This window comes from Crotalus tigris, unplaced genomic scaffold, assembly GCF_016545835.1.
Source record: "Crotalus tigris isolate CLP2741 ecotype Arizona unplaced genomic scaffold, ASM1654583v1 scf7180000024454.734221, whole genome shotgun sequence".
Lineage (NCBI taxonomy): Eukaryota > Metazoa > Chordata > Lepidosauria > Squamata > Viperidae > Crotalus > Crotalus tigris.
Window position 1 is genome coordinate 278,647 of NW_024100623.1, and position 23,383 is coordinate 302,029.

At 38.0% G+C, this 23,383-nt stretch overlaps 1 protein-coding gene across 3 annotated transcripts in view; it reads right to left on the reverse strand.

The window, feature by feature from the left end:
* Positions 1-2,440: 2,440 nt before the first annotated feature.
* Positions 2,441-23,383, reverse strand: part of LOC120303065 (sodium channel protein type 2 subunit alpha-like) — a 121,311-nt gene continuing 100,368 nt past the window's right edge. For all 3 annotated transcript variants that reach the window (XM_039332200.1, XM_039332201.1, XM_039332202.1), the window contains 9 exons: positions 21,716-21,870; positions 17,220-17,393; positions 14,923-15,045; positions 10,694-10,963; positions 9,786-9,839; positions 8,825-8,962; positions 6,038-6,142; positions 5,593-5,863; positions 2,441-4,615 (listed from right to left, as the gene is read on the reverse strand). In XM_039332200.1, the coding sequence (XP_039188134.1) occupies positions 3,444-4,615; positions 5,593-5,863; positions 6,038-6,142; positions 8,825-8,962; positions 9,786-9,839; positions 10,694-10,963; positions 14,923-15,045; positions 17,220-17,393; positions 21,716-21,870 (2,462 nt within the window). In that variant the 3' untranslated portion in view covers positions 2,441-3,443. The remainder of the gene's footprint in view (positions 4,616-5,592; positions 5,864-6,037; positions 6,143-8,824; positions 8,963-9,785; positions 9,840-10,693; positions 10,964-14,922; positions 15,046-17,219; positions 17,394-21,715; positions 21,871-23,383) is intronic.

A 23,383-nucleotide genomic window follows, 5' to 3' on the forward strand; every position in this document is an offset into this window, starting at 1 on the left:
TCCTGTAAATAAAATCCAAATCACTCTAATCAGAATAATTTATAGAACTTTACTAAATTATACCGTATATTCCAGCGTATAAGACGACTTTTGAGAATGCTGAAACAGCCTCCGAACTCGGGGGTCGTCTTATACGCCGAGTCGTCTTATACGCCGGAAATAAGGTAGTTTCCAGCGTATAAAATGACTTTCTAGGCATGCGACTTGGCGTCAGTCTTATATGCCGGAAATACCGGTAGTTTCCGGCGTATAAGATGACTTTCTAGGCATGCGACTCAGCGTCGATCGTCTTGCGACTCGGCGTCAATCGTCTTGCGACCTGGCGTCGAACTCGGGGATTGTCTTATACGCCGGATCGCCCTATACTCCGGAATATACGGTATATAGCAGCCCCAATTCCAAGCATGGCATGTTCAATTAATTTAGGATTTTCTCTATGTTTCCCCTATAAGGTAAGTAAGGTGACAAAGCTCTTATCTGAAAGTGACAAGGAGTATACAAAAAACTATTAAGTGATCTTTTAAAAAAAAATCTTCACCCAACTACAGTAACGAGCATTCAACAACTGTATAATTTACCAGATCTGCAGAGGATAAACAGTATTTTCCAAAAATCTCAATTATTTTTTAAAAGCTTCCACATGTGTCATGGGAAGAAAGTCTTCCTTTCTCCTATGTGAGAAAGTTAAGTGGAATACCTTTCCTAAGGTAGTTCCTGACATTTGCACTTTTTCTAGACACAAGCGCTCTGTTTATTGAGTGGGCATTTTCAATCTATAAAAATATTTAAGAAATTAACCTAGAACCTTTGCAGCTGTAGATGTGTTGAACAATTCTCTTTCAAATAGTGATGATAATTATTCACTAATCTTTTGAGAGCTAGGCTTATATCCAATAATTCTAGAGCTAGTTTGCAAGAAAAAAGAAATGACATATTTAAATAAGCCAAATGTATAATTATTTTGGTTTATTTCACTTAATTTATTAAGATTGCTATAGCTGCCTACTCTAGAAGGCTCTAGATGGCTTAAACATAAATAAAAAACAATAAAAAAACAAAAACATAAAAGCAATTATGATCCACATAAAGAAATTGTGAAATATACTAATTCAAATATGAACATTCACAATAAAAGAAGAAAAATCACCATGTTATTTGATTCAGCTTACCTATACAATATAAATTGTATAAAAGCTTTCTTGTATTATATAGCATGAATAGGTAAAAATTACGAACTTATGCAACCCTGAAATTTGGACAAGTCATGGCTCCTTGTTACTGGTAGTTGCTTACTTTTCCATCATGCATGGGCTAGGAAGTAGAGCATGCCTTCATGCAAATCTGTTATCTGTACATGTTTGAAAATACCAGTAAACTAACTGGCGAAATAAATTCAAGGGATACCTAATGCTCTAGAGCAGTAGTTCTCAACCTTTCTAATGCCGCGACCCCATAATACAGTTCCCCATGTTGTGATGACCCCCAACCACTTATACATCACTGGGTGCCAGGGGCATGGCCAAATAAAAGGGGGAAAAAATGGCGGACAGCCTTGTTTGGCGACCCCCGTGAAATGGTTGTCCCGACCCACAGGTTGAGAACCACTGCTCTAGAGACTTGGGATAGCTCATAAAATGCCATTATAAGTATTTAAATTGCTGGACCCTATTGTAGTTTGCCATATAATTTTAGAATGAATGAATGAATCAAATCAAGCAGTGAATCCATGAACAAATGGTAAGAGCTAGTCTTACCATCAAATGCAATGCATACATTCTGTGCCATAGTACTGAATTTTAGAATATGTGCATTTTATTTTTGATTATTTTAATAGTTTTTTTTTCCATGTAGAAGTAGTTACAGGAGAATACATATGAGAATGCAAAATCCATTTGGCTTTTGCATTCTTATGTACCATATCTCACAGGGGTCAAGACTTTTCCCCCTAAGGAACTATCACCTCCGAACACATTCCTCTTCTACAATATGAATATTTGTATGTATACAGACAAACAGAAAACGGAAACCAGTAGAAGTTGAGAAGCTAGAAGAATTGCCAAAACATGAAGAACTATTTAAAAAAGTCAGAATTGATAATCCATGTAGCAGCTAATTCAGATTGTTTTGGAAGAGAAAATCCCACAGAGCTCCATTTAGTATTCAAGTTGTGCCAGACAGTAGTCTATATCAGTGGTGGCGAACCTATGGCACGGGTGCCAGAGGTTGCACTCAGAGCCCTCTCTGTGGGCATGCGCACCGTCGCCCCAGTCCTAGGCCTTCAGCTGGGTTTTTTTTTATAAACCTTTTTGCTTTAGGCCTCCACCACCATGTACAAAAAAAAAGGTTCAATCAATCAGTCAATTTCAACTTTTTGCGGAAAAAAAAAGATCTTGCAAAGTTGAAATTGATTGATTGAACTTTTTAGTCCCACCCAGTCTGCCGTCACCACTGCAGCCATGCCCACCCAATGGGCCACACCCACCCGGCACCCGACGATGCATAAGTGGGTTTTGGGTTGCAGTTTCGGCACTCGGTCTCTAAAAGATTCGCCATCACTGGCCTATATTCTTAAAGAAGCTACCAGTTTCTTTAAAGGTGAGCAGATGTTAGCTACATTCAAACAGCCAATGGCCTGAACAGTGATAAACTGCAAATAAAGTCGGGAATCAGCAACAGCCAATAAAGAAGATTGGTAGGTCAAGCTGCTGGCTGTCCTTGCACAATGATGGGGGAGGAACTCCGGTACCCTCGTTTCTATCCTAGGCTCAGTTTTTAGTAAACAAAGCTGGACAATAATTTTTTTTTTCAGGGTGAAATTTGCAGGTCTGAAGGATCTTGCAGATAACTTTGGACAAGCCTACAAATATCTGACAAAAGTTTTAAGCCTACAGTGGTTAAGTTCTCCAATGATCCTATCTTTATTATCAGTAATAAAGTTAAATATATATGTATGTGTGTGTATATATATATAAACGTATCTGAAAAATCAATTCTGTTGCTGGACATCATCACAGACAATGATTTGTGAACAGAAGTACAATTGTACTAACAATTTTGTCAAACATGAAATAAATGGCAATTGAGGTGCACACATCGGATACAATTATTGCAGCAAAGGAATAATTTTTGGTTGTTGTTAACACACACACACACGCGCGCGCACACAAATGCTAATTCATTCTTACAGCCTATAGTAATTTTGTGAATCCTCTTCATCTGTGCGAGCTGGTAAGAAGAATTGATTTTGTCCTCATAAGTCTGTTACCATACTATGCAGTCAACAATAAAATTATAAGTACCTTGGATGCATGAATATATTATGTTGATATAGTAGAAATGGTAGTTTGGCATAAGCTTTCAGCATGATTCCTGTTAGTATCAGTACTACTTTTCTGATGCTGTAAACAAGTTGGTGTAGACAGAATTATAGGTCTGCTTCGGGATTATTTTCTGTAATCCTTGTCATCTTTACCTTTTTCTTCTTTTTCTGACTTTTCTTGTTCATATTTGTCTGGTTTTGTTACACTATCATAGGAAGGAGGGGAAGTTGTGGAGGAGGTTCTTTCTGTCTTTTCCAGAGCTAAGCTCAAACTTAATTTATCAAAAGCCATTTCAGTTTTGGAGGGAAAAACATCCCCATCCTTATATAAGTACGATTTTTTGAACACTGGTTTCCTTAGGTGATAATGCCTAAAGGCTCTCTGAATAACCTTAGCTGATTCCTCCTCAAGTTTCCGTTTCAGGGTAGTTGTAATTGGTTGATAGGAGACTTTTGAGGGATTAGCAGCCATGAACCGATCTTCCATTTGCACACGAAGGGCATCCATTTCATCGCTTTCACCCAAAACACGCTTTGTAAAGGCAAATAAGATATCAAGGCAGTGGATTCTGTCACCACTCACTATGGGCAGGTCCATTGCAATTAGCTGAACTTTGTTTGGTTTTGGTATTAGCAGAGGGGGCTCTAGTGAGGCAGCAAAATCAAAAAGTTTGCTGAGCTCTATAAACTGTGTTGCATCTGGATCAAACTTTTCCCAGACCTCATAGAACATCTCAAAGTCATCTTCCCCTAGCGGTTCAGCACTTTCTTCAGTAGCCACGCTGAAGTTCTCCAAAATGACAGCAATGTACATATTTACTACAACTAAAAATGAGATGATAATGTAGCTGACGAAGAAGAAAATCCCAACGGAAGGATTGCCACAGTCTCCTTCAACTGAGCTTCCTGGATGAACCCTTTTAGGGTCACAGTCTGGCTCCTTGTTGAGAATAGGCAACAGCAGTGCATTCCAACCACCAGAAGTGGTAATTTGAAACAGGCAGATCATGCTGTTAGCAAAAGTTTCAAAATTGAACATGTCGTCAATCCCAGCTTCTCTTTTAACATAGGCAAATTGGGACATTCCAAATATAGCGTAGATGAACATGACCAGGAAAAGGAGGAGACCAATGTTGAACAAGGCAGGGAGAGACATCATCAAGGCAAAAAGCAGGGTGCGGATTCCCTTTGCCCCCTTGATTAGACGCAGAACTCGACCTATCCTGGCAAGTCGGACCACTCGAAACAAAGTGGGGGACACAAAGTATTTCTCAATGATCTGTGACAGGGACATACCTACAAAAAAAAAAAAAAATCACCATGAGTTAAAATTGTATAGTTATATTTTCATACATTTATTATGTATTATTATAACTTTAAATCAGGAGGGTATATTACCATAACTTTAAATTAGGATGAAATAACATCCTTATGACTTATTTTATCTGAAATTGGCTCTATCCCTCTTTTCTAAGTCATATGACAGAAAACAGGAATAGGACACTAAGTCAACGTATCCTGTGCACAAAAATGAATCATTTTTTTTAGCAAAAATGAAAGAACTATCAGAAAATAAAACATTTTTTATGCATAGCACACGACCTATGCAACTCGTTTTTATTCAGAGTGTTGCACAGAGATCCATGAATTCTGAGAGCTTAGAATTGCATTTGGTCTTTAAGTAGGATCCTGAGGAAAGGGGCTTCCATGTTTAAAACAGGAAGGTTCTAATTATAATTTTAGGATTATAATTAAGTAAATTATAGTTATCTACTTATTTAATACAGGCTCTTTTCTGGCATATTAACTATTTAAACATTTTAACCTCTTTTTCTATACTTAAAAAAGAAAAAATTCTAGCATTTTATTACAGTCTATTTGTGATAATTTCTTAGAAATATGAATGTTAAACTGTGTATTTTCATAATATAAATGAATAAATATATTTGTTTACTCAAAGAAAACAAAGCATAAAAGCTATCTCAGAGAGCATCCATCATCTATAGAAATAAATTCACCAATTAATTATGCCTTGCACTAAGAATAGTGTTTTTCATCTGTACATGAAATCACATGAAAGTACTTTCTATGATCTCTGAGGTAATATAATGCTTTAACAATTTATCATATACAAATTAATAATACAAACAGGCTTTGTAAAATGTGAAGCCAAGAATACCGGGTATGTCATCATCAGTGCTTAGTAATTTATATCAAATGTCCAAAATATTCAAAAGACAATTTAATCTGGTTTTACTTCAAAAGTTTCTTACCTACAATGGAGAATATGACAACCACAAAATCAAATATATTCCAGCCAATAGTGAAATAATAGTAACGGAGAGCAATCAATTTCAGGAGACACTCCCCAGTAAAAATGACAATGAAAATCAAATTAATCCAATATAAAATTTCTTCTATGGAAGGGTCCTGGTCAGCTGTTTCCACCATCATAGTGACCATGTTAAGACAGATAAGAACCATGATGCCGATGTCAAAGGCTTGTTTGGTTACAATATCAAAAACAAAGCCTTGTATTTTATTCTAAAAGAGAAAAAAACCCAATTTGTTATTATTTCCTGAAGGATTGGAAATTCATTTACTAAGTTACTTTTTCAGTTATTGATAAAAAGGATACATTTTTATTTCAATTAAACAAAGTGTTTTATTCCTATCTATTTGTTTTACCCAGTTAAATAAATAACGAGGCATTCTTACTGATGGCCTGGGTATAGGTTTCTGTGGCTTTTTGGATCCCAATTTTTTCATGGCATTATAATATTTTTTTTGTTCTTCTGTCATAAAAATATCTTGACCTCCTAAGTAAAAAAGTAAAACAAAATGGTTATAACCATTTACCTCACAAGGACAAAACTGTACATGGTACTTTAAAAAGGCTTTGAAAGAAATCAGTTAACTATTTCCTCAATAAACTAAGTGATCACAGGATAAGAAGGCAAGTTCTTCCCTTGAAATTCTACTAACCAACTAAAACAGGGCTATGACAAATTCTCTGAATGAAGGAATGTGGAACAGTGGAATTTTTCAAGTATTTCTATTGCAACTAATGGTTATTATGTTTTCATAAAATGTTCTGGAGATAACATAGAACATAAAAGGGGCAAAATGTACTTTAATACTATATTATTCAGGATAGATAGAATAATAAGGGATAGCAACGAGTTCCAAAAAATGTTTCCAATCGGATATAACGGAATTAAAATGGCACAAATAATTCAATGTACAGATAGTCCTCGACTTACAACCATAACTAAGCCCAACATTTCTGTTACATGAATCACTGCGGTGGTAACATGGCTTCCCCATTGATTTAGCTTGTCAGAAGTTTGCAAAAGGTGATCACATGACCCTGAGATACTGCAATTTTCATAAATATGAGTCAGTTGCCCAGCATCTGAATTTTGAACATGTGACCATGAGAGATGCTGCAATGGTTGTAAAAATGGTCATAAGTGAAAAATGGTCGTAAGTCACTTTTTTCATTGCCATTGTTAACTCTGAATGATCACTAAGTGAAGTGTTGTAAGTCACGGTACAGCTATATATACCTATGGAAAGTAATTATCTGGGGGCCAAAAATCTAATATATGTTGCTGAAGAAAAATGAGGCCCCAGATTGTTGGGGGCAATATGCTGACTGTGTAGACTGGTTAGAGAGGGCTATAAAGCACTGTGAAACGGTATATAAGTCTAAATGCTATTGCTATTTGCTGGCCATGCCAGCTGGATAAGGTGTGCTAAATGTGGTGGATGGCTGAATGCAGAGGCCCCCAACTTTTTGGGCACCAGGAACCGGTTCCATGGAGAGAGGTTTTTCTGAGGACTGGAGGGAGCGTGATTTTGTGTGCTGCCTGCATCCCGCGGATGGGCCTTTGCTTGTTTGTGCGGGCCAGTTGCTGGCATGCCGTGGCCCGGTACTGGTCCATGGACCGGGGGTTGGGGTCCCTGGCTTAATGAAAGCATTAGAATCTAGCTGCTGTGTAGCAGGCAAAATTAATATTGGGAACTTTAGTTGTTGACCTTTCTTAATCTGTTACCGTATGATTTAGGTTTATATTGTTAAGCTACTATTGTATAACTACTTTCAGCTGAGGATTTTATATAAATCTTAAAGTGTCTTATTTTGTTGGATAAAATGGCTATATCCCAAAATAGAATTAAGAATTTTAAAAAATAATTTTATAGATGGCATTTGGATCCCCAAAAGTTGTCCCGCATATATCCTAATTTACAGCCCAAATGTTGGAGATGTGGAAGTTTAGATGCAACCTATTTCCATATTTGGTGGACTTGTAGAGATATAAAAGCTTTTTGGATCAAGATTTGGTGGAATATTCAAAAGATTTTTAAGAGAAAGATAAAATTTACTCCACAATTATTTTTGTTGGGTATTATGGTTGATTTTGATGTTAAAGAAATTAATTTGATGCTGAATCTTATAACAGCTGCAAGATTATTGGTGGGGCAATATTGGAAGAAAAACTCTTTGCCTACTATGGAAGAATGGATACTTAAGGTGTCTAACTTAGCAGAAATGGCGAAAATCTCTGCCTATTTGAAGGACCATTCACAAGAAAAATATATTTCGGTATGGAGAAGATGGATTGATTATATTCAAGAGAAATATGAGACTGAAAAGTATTATCTTGTTTATGAGTAGATTTTAGATTATTATTAATAGTTTAATATGGTTGAATTTATATTATTTTTAGTGTTATGGTTTAATTATGTTATATTTTTGTTTTTAATTAGTTAACATTTATTTCGAAAAGGAGTTAAAGTATGTTATAGATTGATTGATAGTATAGTCAGGTAATGTTTATTAGATTATGATTGTTCATTTGTTACCCTGTAATCAGCTCTGGGAAGTGGGGGAGGGGGGAAGGGGTGGGAGGGGTTTGGGTTATATTGTATTAAATTTGTAAAACTTTTAGTAAAAAAAAGAATTTTAAAAAATAAATATTTTAAAAGTAGTAGTCAGAGATTCAACTTTTTTTAGTAATTTAATGGGCTGTATGTAAAACAACAAGGGAGATGAGAGAAAAGGAGCTTTCTGAAAATCTTGAAAAGTGCTTGCCCCCGATTTTCTATGCAACAACATAAAATGGAATACATTTTTAATTTCATTACAAATACTGAAAAGATCACTTGAATATTGAATTTTTGCCATTTAATATTCCAAAATGTTAGCTATGAAAAGATAAATAGTATCAACAAATATCTATGAAAATTTATTCTTCCAGAGACATACAATTATGTCAATTGTAGACAGCCTTCTCAATGTTGTAGGACGTTATAACAATTAGTATATTGAAGTGAAAACTAATTATTTAATTTTATTTATTTATGAAACTTATTTGACGCCCATCTTGTATCTAATGGCTATGGGCAGCTTACAACATAAAAAATATTGAAAAATATTAAAATCATCCATTATAAAAACACAACCAATAAAAACATTAGCAGATACTAATGAATACTTATCTTCTTTTTTTGTTGGTTGAAATTATCAATGATGACGCCAATGAATAGATTCAAAGTGAAGAATGAACCAAATATAATGAATCCGACAAAGTAAAGATACATATACAAGTTATGCTCATACTGGGGTTGCTTTTCTACCTATAAAACAAGGAGGCATGGGACAATATTATCCAATGAGCTTTCAGGAATGATAAAGAATTTGTTTGCTCAATATTTGCTGTATATCACAATAAAGGAACAATGAAATAATTTACAGAATTTATCATTTTTTTCCTTCCTAACAGTTTCTCACACATGCAGCTTCCACTTTTTTTGGATCAACTGAGTCTTGATCCATTGGTTGTGACAGGAATTGACTGACCAGTTTGTCTTAGCCATGGATTACGGTAGAATGACTGTCCCAAAGTTACCCAGCCAGCTTTCATATCTAAGGCAGGACTAGAACATCTGGTCTCTGGATTTTTAGGCTGCTGCCTTAACTGCTAGGCCAAACTATGAGGAATATGAGGAAAATATGTTGGGTGACATTAGAATCAGCAAACTAATGTCGAAAGAGGTCCACCTGGAATTACGATAACATAATTCTATAAATGAACCAGTATGGGATAAATTGCTGCAATAATGGAAGAATCTGGTATCAGCTTTCTTTATGTTATTCTCTTCAATAGTAAATACTGGAGAGAAGAAGACTGAGAATTCATTTTAGATGAATTAGAGGATAGTCAAAGTCAACTTTCTGCTGCTTAGTCCTAATGAATTAAGTCTTCTAAACTCCAGATTATCTTGTGACATCTAGAGACCAAACCTCTGATGTACAAGAAAGATCTTCAAAGCATCTGGCTACTGAATGGATCTGATTGAAAGCAGTAACATTAATTTGGTAATGTTCCTTTATATAATCTGAAAGCAAAACAAAATCTACTTATTATGAGCACATGGAGATTTGTCATTGTATACTTACTCCTGTTGAATCAACAGCAGCATACATTATTTCCATCCATCCTTTAAAGGTAGCCTATAAAAAAAAGTATCAGTGTTGATATATAGCAGATGCTGTTCCATTAACAGAACAATGGATGCAACCTAGACTTCAAAATGAAAACACCTATTTGGAATGAAATGAAAAGCTTCAGAATAAAGAACTGTGCTAGTGTACAAATGACCCTGAACTAAGTTTAAGGGCCAAGTAAATTTTCTGCAATTTTATAATTTAGCATTTGATACCTGCATAAGATGGCCAGCAATAGTGACTAATGCAAATGCCAATATATTTAGCATTGCTGGGATGGACTTTCCACATAGTTCTTTACTATCCTTATTTTTAACAACCAGTACTCATTTTTACATGTTTCCTTCTTAAAGAAGAATGATGTGGAAGCAAAGCATAAATATGTTAGAATGGAAGAACTGAAATGGTGAGTCATGGCTATTTTACACAAGTCACTGAATGTACTGATCTGGATCAGTTCAATGGCTTCCCTTTGACAAAAATGGTGAAGATACAGCAAAAACTCTGCCAAACAAAATGCTCTGTTGATATGTTGTTCCTATATGCTAAATATTGCTTGCTTGAAAATAGGGATATCAATTGATAAGGTTTGGTTAATGCAGGGGTAGGCAACCTTGGCTCTTTTATGACTCGTGGACTTCAACTCCCAGAATTCTTGAGCCAGCTAATGCTGAGGGAAAAGGGAGAGCTTTTCAAGCTGAGCCATGCTGGCTCAGGAATTCTGGGAGTTGAAGTCCACAAGTCATAAAAGAGCCAAGGTTGCCTACCCCTGGGCTAATGGCTCCATTTGTTTCCATTTTTTCTATGAAACCTAGTATAGATGGAAAGTTATTGCTAGTATCAAAGTGATAGTTACTTACAATCTGAAGAAGAGAGAGATATCCAGCTCCAACATTGTCAAAGTTGACTCTAACATTTCTCCATCTGGCATATTCTAAAGTCACACAGACATTTTTAAACGGGGCGATTAAATGTGAAATCCTTACTCCATCTGTTTTATTAACACATTCAAAGAATGTACCAGCAAACAGATTTACACCCATGATGCTGAAAATTAGCCAGAAAATAAGACAAACAAGAAGCACGTTCATAATCGAGGGTATGGCTCCTACCAGTGCATTCACCACTACCTGGAGACAGGGGAACAAAAATGGTGCAAAAGCTTGTAGGTCTATATATCCAACAGTTCCATGGCACCTGAAAGATTAAATACATTTGCCCCAACACAAAGTGGACTCAGATGCACATCAGATGCATGAGTTGCTATCCAAAATTTACAAAAAAAAAAAAAGAAAAAGAAAGAAAAAAAGAAAAAGAAAACTTAGAGCAGGGGTAGGCAACCTTGGCTGTTTTATGACTCGTGGACTTCAACTCCCAGAATTCCTGAGCCAGCATGGCTCAGCTTGGAAACCTCTCCCTTTCCCGTCAGCATGGGCTACTCAGGAATTCTGGGAGTTGAAGTCCACGAGTCATAAAACTGCCAAGGTTGCCTACCCCTGACTTAGAGCAATGTAGAGACATTTCCTGAAATTTAAATATATAAAACTAATCACAGACAATTCACTAGGAACATTCACATAACAAACATGCTGATGTGGGCCACCAAAAAGCAGCAGCCAGTAAGAATTGCTCTTCTCTTGTCAGTAGCACCAAAGAAATTTCAGGAATATAAAACAGAAAAAAATCTTAAATATTATGTTTCCACAATTATTTTATAGGGTAGATTTTTTTTATTTTTTAAAAAGAACCTCTGGAATTTCAGGGATTGACAATTTATAATGATTCTGTTTGACATATTTGGACTGATTTGTCAAGAGAGTATGCAAATTTTGCTGTGAAAGGGGAATTCATCTGGGCCAAATGCATTGGTAGGGCAAAGGAGTAGGTGGGTGGAATAATGAAATATTCATCCTGACATCCTGATGTATATAGAAGGCATGGTGGGATTTGCACTGGGAGACAGGTTTCATATTTTTTTATTACTGTGGCTTGAACTAGGTACTTATGATTTCAGCTTACAAATAGCAACATCATCTTCAAAACAAAACAATGAAGATGTGGTGAAGGGCAGATATAGTAATACAGTACTATGAAGACAAACCAGAAAGCAAAATGAACATGGGCCAAAGTCAGAGGGATGGGGCGGGAACAGGCAAATAAAGGACTGCAGACTAAGAAGAAAACTGGTATTTTTTTTTCCAGACTAAGACTGGGCAAACGATGAAATCTTCAAATATTAAGAAAATGGCGAAACAAATGTAAGTAAAAAATATTATGCTTAAGATTTTCTGATGTTTTGCACATTTGTGTAGCTTTCTGAACTGACCTAATAATAAAGTCAGTGTTCTGATGCAGTCTTGGGTATTTCTTTTATTATTATTTTATTTTTGCGCAAACAACATATCAGTAATAGCTTCGCTTTAATTTGCAATATAACACCCTTTCAACTCAATCCAGCTATTTTATGAACAAAAATGTACCAATCGGACAAACAGAATGTCAGTATATATCAATCCATATATGCCCACATAATCAAAGGAACCTTCTCAATCTTATTTCTAGTTATAAAAGCCAATCAACCAGAAAGATTCTGTGGTGTTACTCACACCCTTTTCAGAAAGTTGAATTATTGTAAAGAGAGGAGTTGCCTTCAAAGACAACTGGGAAGCTACAACGGGTTCGGAATGTGGCTGTCAAATTGGTAGGATAGAAAACCTATTACTGCAGAATACTTTGTATTCACAGTTGTTGCAATGCTTGCCAATAAGCTTTCACATGCAGCTCAGTACAAGTAATCCTTGAGTTACAACAGTTCACTTAGTGACCTTTCCAAGTTACGACATAACCTCCCCAAGTCCTCATGACACAGTGCCGAGATTACAAATGTTGTAGCACCACAGCAGTCGTTCACCCTTGTGAATGACCGCAGAGGCATTGCAACATTCGCTCTGCCTCGGCCAGGTCTCCAGAAGCACTGGGCCTATAGAGACTTACCTTGCAAAGATCTAGCAAGGTGTCTCCTCCTCCAGCCTCCCTGGCATGGTTTCTTTGCCTGCTCCTGGCGCTCCAAAAATGGAGCAGTGAGAGCAGAGGGAGAGCGGGACGAGTGTGCCCTGCTTGGCTTCCCTGACTCACGAGGCTGCCTGCCACTTCTGGAGTGACAGGCAGTCTCAGTGAGTCTACCCAAAGGCTTCCAGTCTCAGGGCAAAAAGACGACCTCATGTTGCTTCAAGTCTCCCGTTGGCTTGCAAAGGTTTTTCGCACAGAGACTGGAAGCTTCTCGGGGGACCATGATCTGATGGGGCTTCAGGCTCCCATTCTCTGCAAAAGTGGATGAAGGCTTGAAGTCCCTTGAGAGCACGGCCCCCAGAAGCTTCCGGTCTCTGCGCGAAAAACGTTTGCAAGCCGACGGGAGGCTTGAAGCAATGAGATTTCGCTGCCCCAAAGCCTCCCGTCAGCTTGTAAATGCTTTTTGCACCGAGACTGGAAGCCTTTGGGGCTCACCGAGGCTGCGCACCACTCCAGAAGCAGCAGGCAGCCTCGGTGAGTCACAGAAGCTGAGGGCTTGCTCATCCCTCTTTCCCCGCTCCACTTTTGGTGTGACAGGAGCAGGCAAAGAAACCTTCCGGCAGAGAGGCTGGAGAGGAGACAGTTCGCTAGATCTTTGCAAGGTGAGTCTCCACAGGCCCAGTGACTGTGGAGACCCGGCATGACAGGATGGGGGGAGGAAGCAATTGTGGAGAGTATGAGGTATCTCAGTGGGTCGAGGGAGGCCTTGGGTAGTCTTAAGCAGGTGGTCTGTTCCATCACTAGGTCTCCCATGACCTTCCCCACCCTGAGACACCTCATGTGTCGGGAGTTTTCACATTCATTTCACATTCACTCCAACGAATCCTCAGGTTATGAATGTAATTGGCAGGCTCCATTACATGTGTAATTCGAGAATTACCTGTATGCTAGTTGTTAGTTATAAAGCTGTATGCAACCTGACTCTGAACTAAAGGCTGCCGTATAGGTAGTCCTCGACTTACAACTATTAATTTAGCAACATTTGAAGTTACAACGGCATTGAAAAAGGTGACTTACAACCGGTCCTCACATGACCATCCCAGGATTCTCCAGAATCATGTGATCAGAGTTCAGGAACTCAGTCACTAGCATGTATTTACAACAGTGGCAATGTCCTGGGATCAAGTGATGGCCATCTGCAACCTTTTCAGTCACCTTCCGACAAGCAAAGTCAATGGGGGAAGTCGGATTCGCTTAACAACCACATGATTCGCTTAACAACTGCAGTGATTTGTTTAACAACCATTGCAAAAAAGGCTGTAAAATCAGGTATTATTTGCTTAACAACAGTCTTGCTTAGCAATGGTAACTCTGGTTCCTAGTGTGATTGTAAGTCGAGGATTATCTGCACATCATGATTTTGTCTGCCCTGGGAAGGAATCTAGAGTAGGTCTGCCCAAGGTTTTTGTGAAAAGAAATGAGAAACAGAAGTCAAGCCACCTTAGTGGGTTTGGGGCACCCCCTTCATGTTTCATTTCACGATGAGACATTGTTACTGCTGGGCGCTTCTTCTATGCTGCACTTGGTCACCTTTCTTATATGTAAGATTTTTCATAATATAAAATTTAATCTTGTTATTTTAAGTTATATTTTTTCAACCTATCTTGACGGTCAGGATTTACATCTTATTTTTAATTTGAATAAGTCTATAAAGTACGGTATTCATTTTCATACACTTCATTTTGCTTTTTAAATTACAGCTTGTTTGGCAATAAAGAAAGTAAAGCAATCTGTTCTAGGATTAATTTGCAATTTTGTTGCAATTTTGCATAAGGTGCTTCTCCAATGGTTCAACGGATAGCATTAAAAGAACAATACACTTGGCTCTAAAACTATTTGCAAGAATGACTATGGCTATGATATGATAACCTTCTCTCCAAATCTTTATCCTTGTTACAGGGAATGTTTTTAATAGTGGAAAAGCCAAACAGCAGATAACTTCACCCAACACTCTACAGAAATCCCCAATGAATCTGCATCTATGGAATAGCTTGTTATCAATCATGTTGGTCTTACTTACCCTCATTCCTTCAAAGCGGGATAAGGCTCTTAAAGGTCTCAAAGCTCTCAGGGTGCGAAGTGTTTTAATAGGACCAAGTTCAGAATAGTCCAAGGCGTTGGCAATTAAACTTACTAAGGAAACCTGTTCAAAAACAAGAACCACTAGCATATCAAAATCATGTCACTGAAGAGTTGCTGAAGAAAAGTTATGGTATTCTGTTTGAAAACATAACTTAAAAAAAATAAATAAATTACCAGATGGGTTACCATATCAAAGTAATCTACATTTAGATTCTGCTTTTTACACTGGTGGAATTCAAGGCAGCATACCAATAGAACTGTAGCCTTTTTAAGCAAATTTATTGCATTAAGTGTTCTAGACTAGACTGTTTTTACACATTAATTGTAATTTCTTATCATATCATGTCCTTTCCAGGGGATTAAGGCCTGAAAAAAGGATACAATTTCTCACCTATTCTACTCTCACTAATGGCAGGCTTTTACTAATGAAGATCTAAAATTGCTGGTCACAGAATTGAGGTTTCAGATCTAAATTAATAAGAATCAAATATATAAATTAGTAAGAATCAAATATAGGAGAAAGAGTCCTGAGCACAAATGGAAGGAGTAGGTAGCCTATAGGGGACTCCTGATGCAAAATCAAGAGGCACAAAATAAGATCACCGAAATATCATCTGTAGTCACAGATACTTCAAATCTGCAATTTCAACAGGGAGCGCAAAGAGGCCGTTTTTTTTTAATATAGGCAAAACTCTAGCAATAAAATATAGGCTATAGGAAATAAGATTTCTCAATTTCATGCACAAGGCCATGATCAACTGGATATAACGTAAAGATTAAAGAGGTCAGAAAAAGAAAATTTATTCTTCTGCAATTATTATGGAATATTTGCAAATGGCAACTTCCTTGCTTTGAAACCTAAACCCGAGAAATCTGTGAGAATGGTTATGAAGTGTGGAAGGGGATGACAGAGAATGAGGTGGCTGGATGGAGTCACTGAAGCAGTAGGCATGAGCTTAAATGGACTCCAGAAGATGGTAGAGGACAGGAAGGCCTGTAGGAATGTTGTCCATGAGGTCGCAATGGGTTGGACACGACTTCACAACTATATTTGAGCCAAGACATTGTCATGCCTTGAGCAAAGGTGACCAGGCCAGCAACTGAATTTTTTTTTCCCCCACTGATGATTAGCCACTTTATCTATGGCACCTGAAAACAGCAGTAGAGCTTGGAAGGCAAAGAGCAGTTCAAGGGTTATGTAAAATCCTGCTAAGTTTGGATGCTCTTGCATTTGTCTCATGAGGTAGGCAAAATAGGCCCAAGCTTTTGTGTATTAGGTTTCAGGCTGTTAAAAATCTTCTATTTTCATTGTGCCCACATTGTTCCTCTTGTTTTTTTTTTTAAGGAATATAAACTTATCACATCGTAAAATAAAACTTTTACCATATCAATATGCATTTATGCTCAGCAGCGTGTGATTTTTTCTCCATTGGTCAATGTAATAAGTTAATGCTCTAAAGAAGGAGGTGTGATGGCCCAGCAGTTAAAGACGCTGAGCTTGACAACTGGAAAGCATTTTGAGATCCGAATGCAGTGCAATAGAGTGAGCTCCAGTTTCTGCCCACTTAGCAGTTCGAAAGTATGCAAATGCGAGTAGATTAATCGGTACCACTTCAGTGGGAAGCTATTGGCATACAGTATAGCCATGCTGGCCACATGACCACAGAAAATGTCTTTGGGCAACCTGGCTCCCTTGGCCAAGAACGGGAGATGAGCACAGTGCCCTAGACAAGACTGAAAAGAGAAATCTTTACCTCTCTGCTCTAAAGAGTCAGCATTATTTTCAGTTGCCGGGTAGTATGAAATGTTTATATACAAAACAAAACAAAAAAATCAATATACGGTAATAATAAAATTAACAATGATCCTCAATCTTAAGGTTACTCATTCTCTCTCAGCCTTGGGAAAGAGGCAAGAGAAAAACCATTTCCAAAATCTTGCCAAAACCACTGCAGGGACTTGTTCAGGCAATCACCAGGAGTCAACATTGACTCAAAACATCCCCCCAACACAGAAAATATTAGGAGACACTATGTGAGAATACAACACTTGCGCCAAACATGACAATCTCACAAGTTTTCAAGAATTGCTCTTTTAAAATAAAACTATTAATATTTTTTTAAAATTTTAGATTATGGAGACCATTGTGATTGCTCTGATATCAAACACAATGGCATGCTGCATTGTTAGCTTCAGACTAAGGTATTAAGGTAAGTAAATGAAATCAGGACTTACATCTACAATCATGAAATCCAGCCAGCACCAGGCATTGGTGAAATAGGCTTGAAAGCCATAAGCCACCCACTTCAGAAGCATTTCTAAAATGAAGATGTAGGTGAAGACCTTGTCTGCGTATTCCAGCATGGTCTTGATAGTTTTGCGCTGGTCAATATATATGTCTTCGAAAGCCTATGAATTAAAATACTACTACAAGTAAGGTCATAAAGGCAAAGGATTAAAGATGTAAGAGGAAAAAAAAGAGGAAGGAAGAAAAATAAAAAAGAAAATACCTCAACCCATACTGTATTCGATATTTCACAGATTTGTTTTGCATTAATTTGTATCTCAATTATATTTTGGATAGTTGTATTTTGTTATTCCACCAGGATTATTTCTTCTGCTTTTTAAAATAACACAATGTTTACTATTTCATAGGCCCTGCTTATGAATCACCACAGTTATTTGCCCCATTATAAAATACTTCCTGTGTTTAAAGTCATCAGGATAAACCTTTTTGCCCCAGTTGCTTTGGGGCCTTCCCATCTTTGTTCCCATTTACCTACTCTATCTGTCTATCCAACCTGTTTTTTTCCTATTTATTGCTACATATATATAGGGATGTGGGTCTATACCAGTGGTTCTCAACCTTTTTAATGCCGCGACCTCCAACCGGTCATTAAGTCAAGGACTACTCAACCGGTCGTAAGTCGAGGACTACCAACCAGTCGTAAGTCAAGGACCACCCAACTGTTCGTAAGTCGAGGACTTTCTCTGTCCAGGAGCGTCGCGCATGCGGGGTGCTGCCCCCTGCGCTGGCCAAGGCGTAGCTGGCAAGTGGCAGTGACGACGCAGGGCGACCACCGGCTGGGCCACCAGCTGGCCCAGCCCAAGGGAAGTAAGGCACCTACCAGGCCCCACGCACGCCAGCAACCTTCCCTGCGCCTGCTGGCCTCCCATCTCCCATCCCTGGCCCTCTTTTACTTACATTTTTAGTAGTTGCTCAGCAGGGAGGAGTGGAAACTTCCAGACAGCTCGCCTTCGCTGCAAACAACTTGCAGCACCGTTTGCAGAATGGGACTTTTGGCAGGCTCAGCAGGGCAGAGACAGCCTGGACAATTCCTATTGGCTTTTGAAAGCCAATAGAATTAGACTCTATTCAAGAAAGTCTATTCTATTGGCTTTCAAAAGCCAACAGAATAAAAGGGAGTAGCACAGCTAAGGAAAAGGGGAAAAAATGGCGGACTGCATTGTTTGGCGACCGTGAAATGGTCATTCGAACCCAAATGGGGCCCTGACCCACAGGTTGAGAACCGCTGGTCTATACATATGTTGTTCATAGTATGTTTAGGTGTGTGTGTCATGTATGTGTTTCACTTTGAGAGCGGGCAACTAAATTTCATTTTTGATGTGTGCCATTGTGTGCACAGTATAAAAATGACAATAAAGGTTATCTTATCTTATCTGATCTTATCTTATCTAATGTAATAACTCGTTCCTCTCATTCTCCCCTACCCATCTTAACAATCAGTGATAAAGAGATATCTTTTGCACACTTGTTTCTATTTCTATTTTTTTTTAAAAAAAATCACTCTGGTTACAGGTTAATAAAGTTGGCCAAACAGGTGCATTACTAAAAAAATAAGTTTGCCACTCCATAAATTTTTAAGAAAAAAAAAACAACTTTTTCTCCAAGGTGGGGGATTCAAAGTTATTCTATTTTTTCCTTCCATCTTTGTATTAAGAAAAGAGTTCTTTTTCTACCTTTTCCTGAATAGCAGCGTGGTGGTGGTATGTGTTGTGTGTGAGTGTGCACTTGCACCCACATATACATACGCACAGTCCAATGAAATTGGAGCAAGTGCTGCTAATTGGTTAAATAGCCAATCTACTTTTATGCAGAATAAATCCTCTTCTTGTATCCGGGCCAGCAGATTCCTATCCCAACCAGATGGCAATTGTCTGGTGGCATCTGGAATAAGAAAGTGTTTCTACTACTTATTTTCACCTCAAAATATACAAGTATCTTGCTTAGTGAAGCCCTCCCCCCCCAAGAGAGAAGCCCAATTATTTGGCAGCAGGAATGGCTGCAGATTTCTCCACAGGTGCTTTCCCAAGCATCACACCTGCCCTGTGAGGAATGGGTTTTGTTTTTTATGAGAATGCTCCTTCAGTCTATTTCTGGGTGTCATCTGGGGGCCCCTAGACATTGTTGAAAATGCTGCAATAGAAATAGTTTTGAATCTGACTGGCCCTTAAATTATCACCTGGTTTCATTAACATAAGAACAATGAAGGAGGTTGGACTCGATGATCTCCAAGGTCCCTTCCAACATCATCACATCATCATTATTATTATTATTATTATTAAGACGGCCTCACAGAGCACATCTGCAAAGGATCAGAAAACTTTGGGGGCTTGAAATTAATTTTAAATCTGTACGTGGATGAATTTATGATACAGAAACTGAAGCGGATGGATCAGCCTATGTTTATTAGTGTCAGAAGCATCACGATCAAAATAAAGCATATTGTGCGATATAATATAAAACACGTACAAATATGTACAAGTTAAACAGATTTTGTCCAGAAACTAGTCATATTAATTGTGGTCTGTCATGCTGCCGTGAGGTCCTCAAGTGTACACTGATCAGGACACAAAAAGCAGGTATGTATATGTGTGTGTGTGTGTGTGTGTGTGTGTTGTTGTTGTTGTCTGCATGTCACCACACAGTCACAAAGGGCAGAAGCCACCAGATAGCTCCATTTGGTAGAGTGCCTCTGGATCTTCTTGTATCCATGCTATGATTTTTATGCTTGCCAGCTTTCATCAGACCCAGGTGCCAGTTCCTCTGTTGGTTCCGTCCAGTGCTGATTCTTTGTAGCTTTCCCTAGATCCACTCTGCCTTCAAATTCTCTGAAGACTTCTGTCGACCTAAGGAAGCTTTTCCTGGATCTTAATCTCTGATGAACTGCTTGTAGGCCATAAAGAGGGTGTTGTCTAGTTATGGATGATTTAAGCCTCTCTCTGTATGCTGCTGCTTCTCTGTAAACAGCAGGCAGGGCAATGCTGGCTAAGTTGTAGATCTTATCTAGAGGGATAGGTTTAAGGCAGTGTTTCTCAACCTTGACAATTTTAAGGCATGTGGACTTCAACTCCCAGAATTCCACAGCCAGCCATGCTGGCTGTGGAATTCTGAGAGTTGAAGTCCACATGCCTTAAAATTGTCAAGGTTGAGAAACACTGGTTTAAGGCATCCGGTAATAATTCTGCTAGCTTCATTCGGAGCAACTTCTACTTTCCCAGTGTGTGATGATTTATACCAGCCTGGGCAGGCATATTTTGCCTGCCTACTGTAGAGCTATTGTCCTAAGGACTCTTGGTTTGGCACTCCAGGTAAAGCTCATTAATGAGCTCTACCTGGATCAGCCTATCATATGCACTTAACAAACCACGTTATATAAATGGCTATTATATACATGCTGCAGAAATCGAAAGAGATGGGAGACAGGAGTGCAAAAAGAACCCAAGTTTTCTGAAACTCTTCATTGCCATCTGGTGGTTGTGAAGATTTTAAGCCCATACATAGCATTCTTACCTCTCATATATATATGAAACTGCAAAACCCCTATAGATGTCAAACTAATCATAATTGACATTTTATGTTCAATGTACCACAGCACAGGACTTTAACAAACATTTTATATTTTCAGAATTGAACAGAGTTAAGAGCCTGATCCCTTGCATTTATATATGTTTAAAATATTAGTGTCTTAAAGAGTTTCCACAAAGAATCTGTTCGAAATGAGGCAGGTTCTACCACACCCTTTATAATCTATTCAACAACATTGTGACAAAGAAATAGGACCTTGGTGACCTAGAGAAATTTTTCAACCTCAGCCAGCTATTATTAACAAAATGAAGCAAGGCAAAAATAAATGAGAATTAATAAAGCCATAAAAACATCTGAAACTTGTATAGGTATCATATGATTTCATATGTCTCTATATTACATAAGTTAAATGAAAGGTTCTGCTTGACGCTGAAGTGACCACTGATACTACCAAACAAGTTTTCCTCCTAACCAGGATGTCACCATAACCGTCTCCCTTCGCACACTCAATTTCATTTGTATAAATATTGAGGCTGCCCCTCCAATTAGTTCATTTACTTAATTTCACAAGCAATAGAACTTGGAAGCCCATATATGTGAAAGGATATGGAATGCTGTTGTCACACAAGCAACAGTTATCCTAGATCAGAGGTCCCCAACCTTTTGGGCACCAGGGACTGGTTCTGTGGAGAAAGGTTTTTCCATGGACCAGAGTGTGCATGGTTTTGTGTGCTGCCTGCATCCCATGGATGGGGCTTTGCTTATTTGTGTGGACCAGTTGCTGGCATGCCACAGCCTGGTACCGGTCCACAGACTGGGGGATGGGGACCCCTGTCCTAGATAACTTGATTATCCTACAACTGTTTCATTTCCAATTGGATATGGAATTCATTCAACTTACCAAAGCACCACTGCTTAGAAGAATCATGAAGACAATGAAGGTTTCAAACCAATTGTGTTCCACTATCTTAAAGCAAGTTTTGCGAAGGTTCCACCAGCATTTGCCTTTCCCAGACTCTATATTGATCTGACAACATCTGAATTTCTGTACACAGCCTAGAAAATAGAATATTTGCATTAAACAAACACAACAGTTATAAAAAAATACCTATGATAACACAAGACATCCCATTTTTATTACCTATGATAACACAAACTCTTTACAGAAACCTCTGCAATTTGTTTCCAGAATTGTGTTTAGCACATGGAAAGTGTGAATTTCTATTAATTGATAAAATGCCAATTTAGCAAAAGTCTTAGCAAACAGAAGGGAAGGAGATGTTATTTCAGATTCCACTTCCTCTGAAAGTTCCTGGGCCACCTTCCCCCCTGTTCTAATGTCCTTAACCCAGAAGCGTCCCAAATGTGTCAAATGTTGAAACAGAGTCCTATTGTGATGACAAAAGCTCTGCCCTTTATGTATGTGCCTTCTATAGCTGCATACACACACAAAAGGGAAAAACTGTTCACAACAGTACAGGGTTAGTTTCATCATTTTGACAACAGTAACATGTCTGCAGATGTTTTGTCTGAACCCCAATGGTTTGGAATAAATTTTTATTAGGTACAAGTAGGAGCCAAAGACACCAATGGGTTTTGCTTTGTTACTACACTATTTCTGCTCATTAATTTCTGGAGTCTTTTCTTACATATTTTACATATTCTAAAGCCATGGCTACAGCTTGTCAACACTCAGTGTATGAATAAAAAGATGGAAGAAACAATACAATCCCCTTGATAACTTGGGTTGTCTTTGAGGGAAGAAGAACATGATAAAAGTAATTTTCTGCTGTTCAGCTTTAAATCAGCATTAGACTCACTTATCTCAGATTCACATATCCAATTAAATTTTATAAATCACTAGTACTAAATTCAGCATGCATGATAGACTATCGATGAATAGATCATCAACATCTATGGCACTGAATTTAGAGAGCTAGAAAGGTTGGTTCAGGATTCTTCTAAGACATTCCTCCTAAAGATCTGGGGAATTTTTATTTCACACACAATCTACAGGGAAATAAGCAATCTTTTCAAATGTTCAGTGTTTTGTGTGTGTGTTTGTGTGTGTGTGTTTGTGTGTGAAATAAAAAGTCTAGTTGTTTGCTTTGTTGCCTGGAACAGTTTTACTTTTCCATTTGTAGGCGTATTGCATTTTTCCAATACTCTAACTGCATTATTGATTGCAACTTATGAGGGATAAAGGGCATGTATTTTCAGAAATGATAGTGTGAAGACAGAGGCTGGCAAGGCCAGAAGCCTAAGACCGGACAGGACTGTTATTAAATCATGGTACATGTGCCCTCCATGTCCACAATTAAGAAACAAGCTACAAGAAGTTCATTACTATGTAAGGAAGGAAGAAAGATATATAAGATAAAAGCTTTGCAGTTATGAATAAAAGACTTGATTCTGCAGCAGCTATATTCATTATTACAGCTTCTTAAGACTGCATTAAGCAATTTAAGCCCCACACTTCACAATTGCGCTTTAACTTCTAGAAACACGCCACCCTACTTACACTGTCATTGTTATTACTACCTCTTCAGAGGTTGGTTATTTCTTTCTT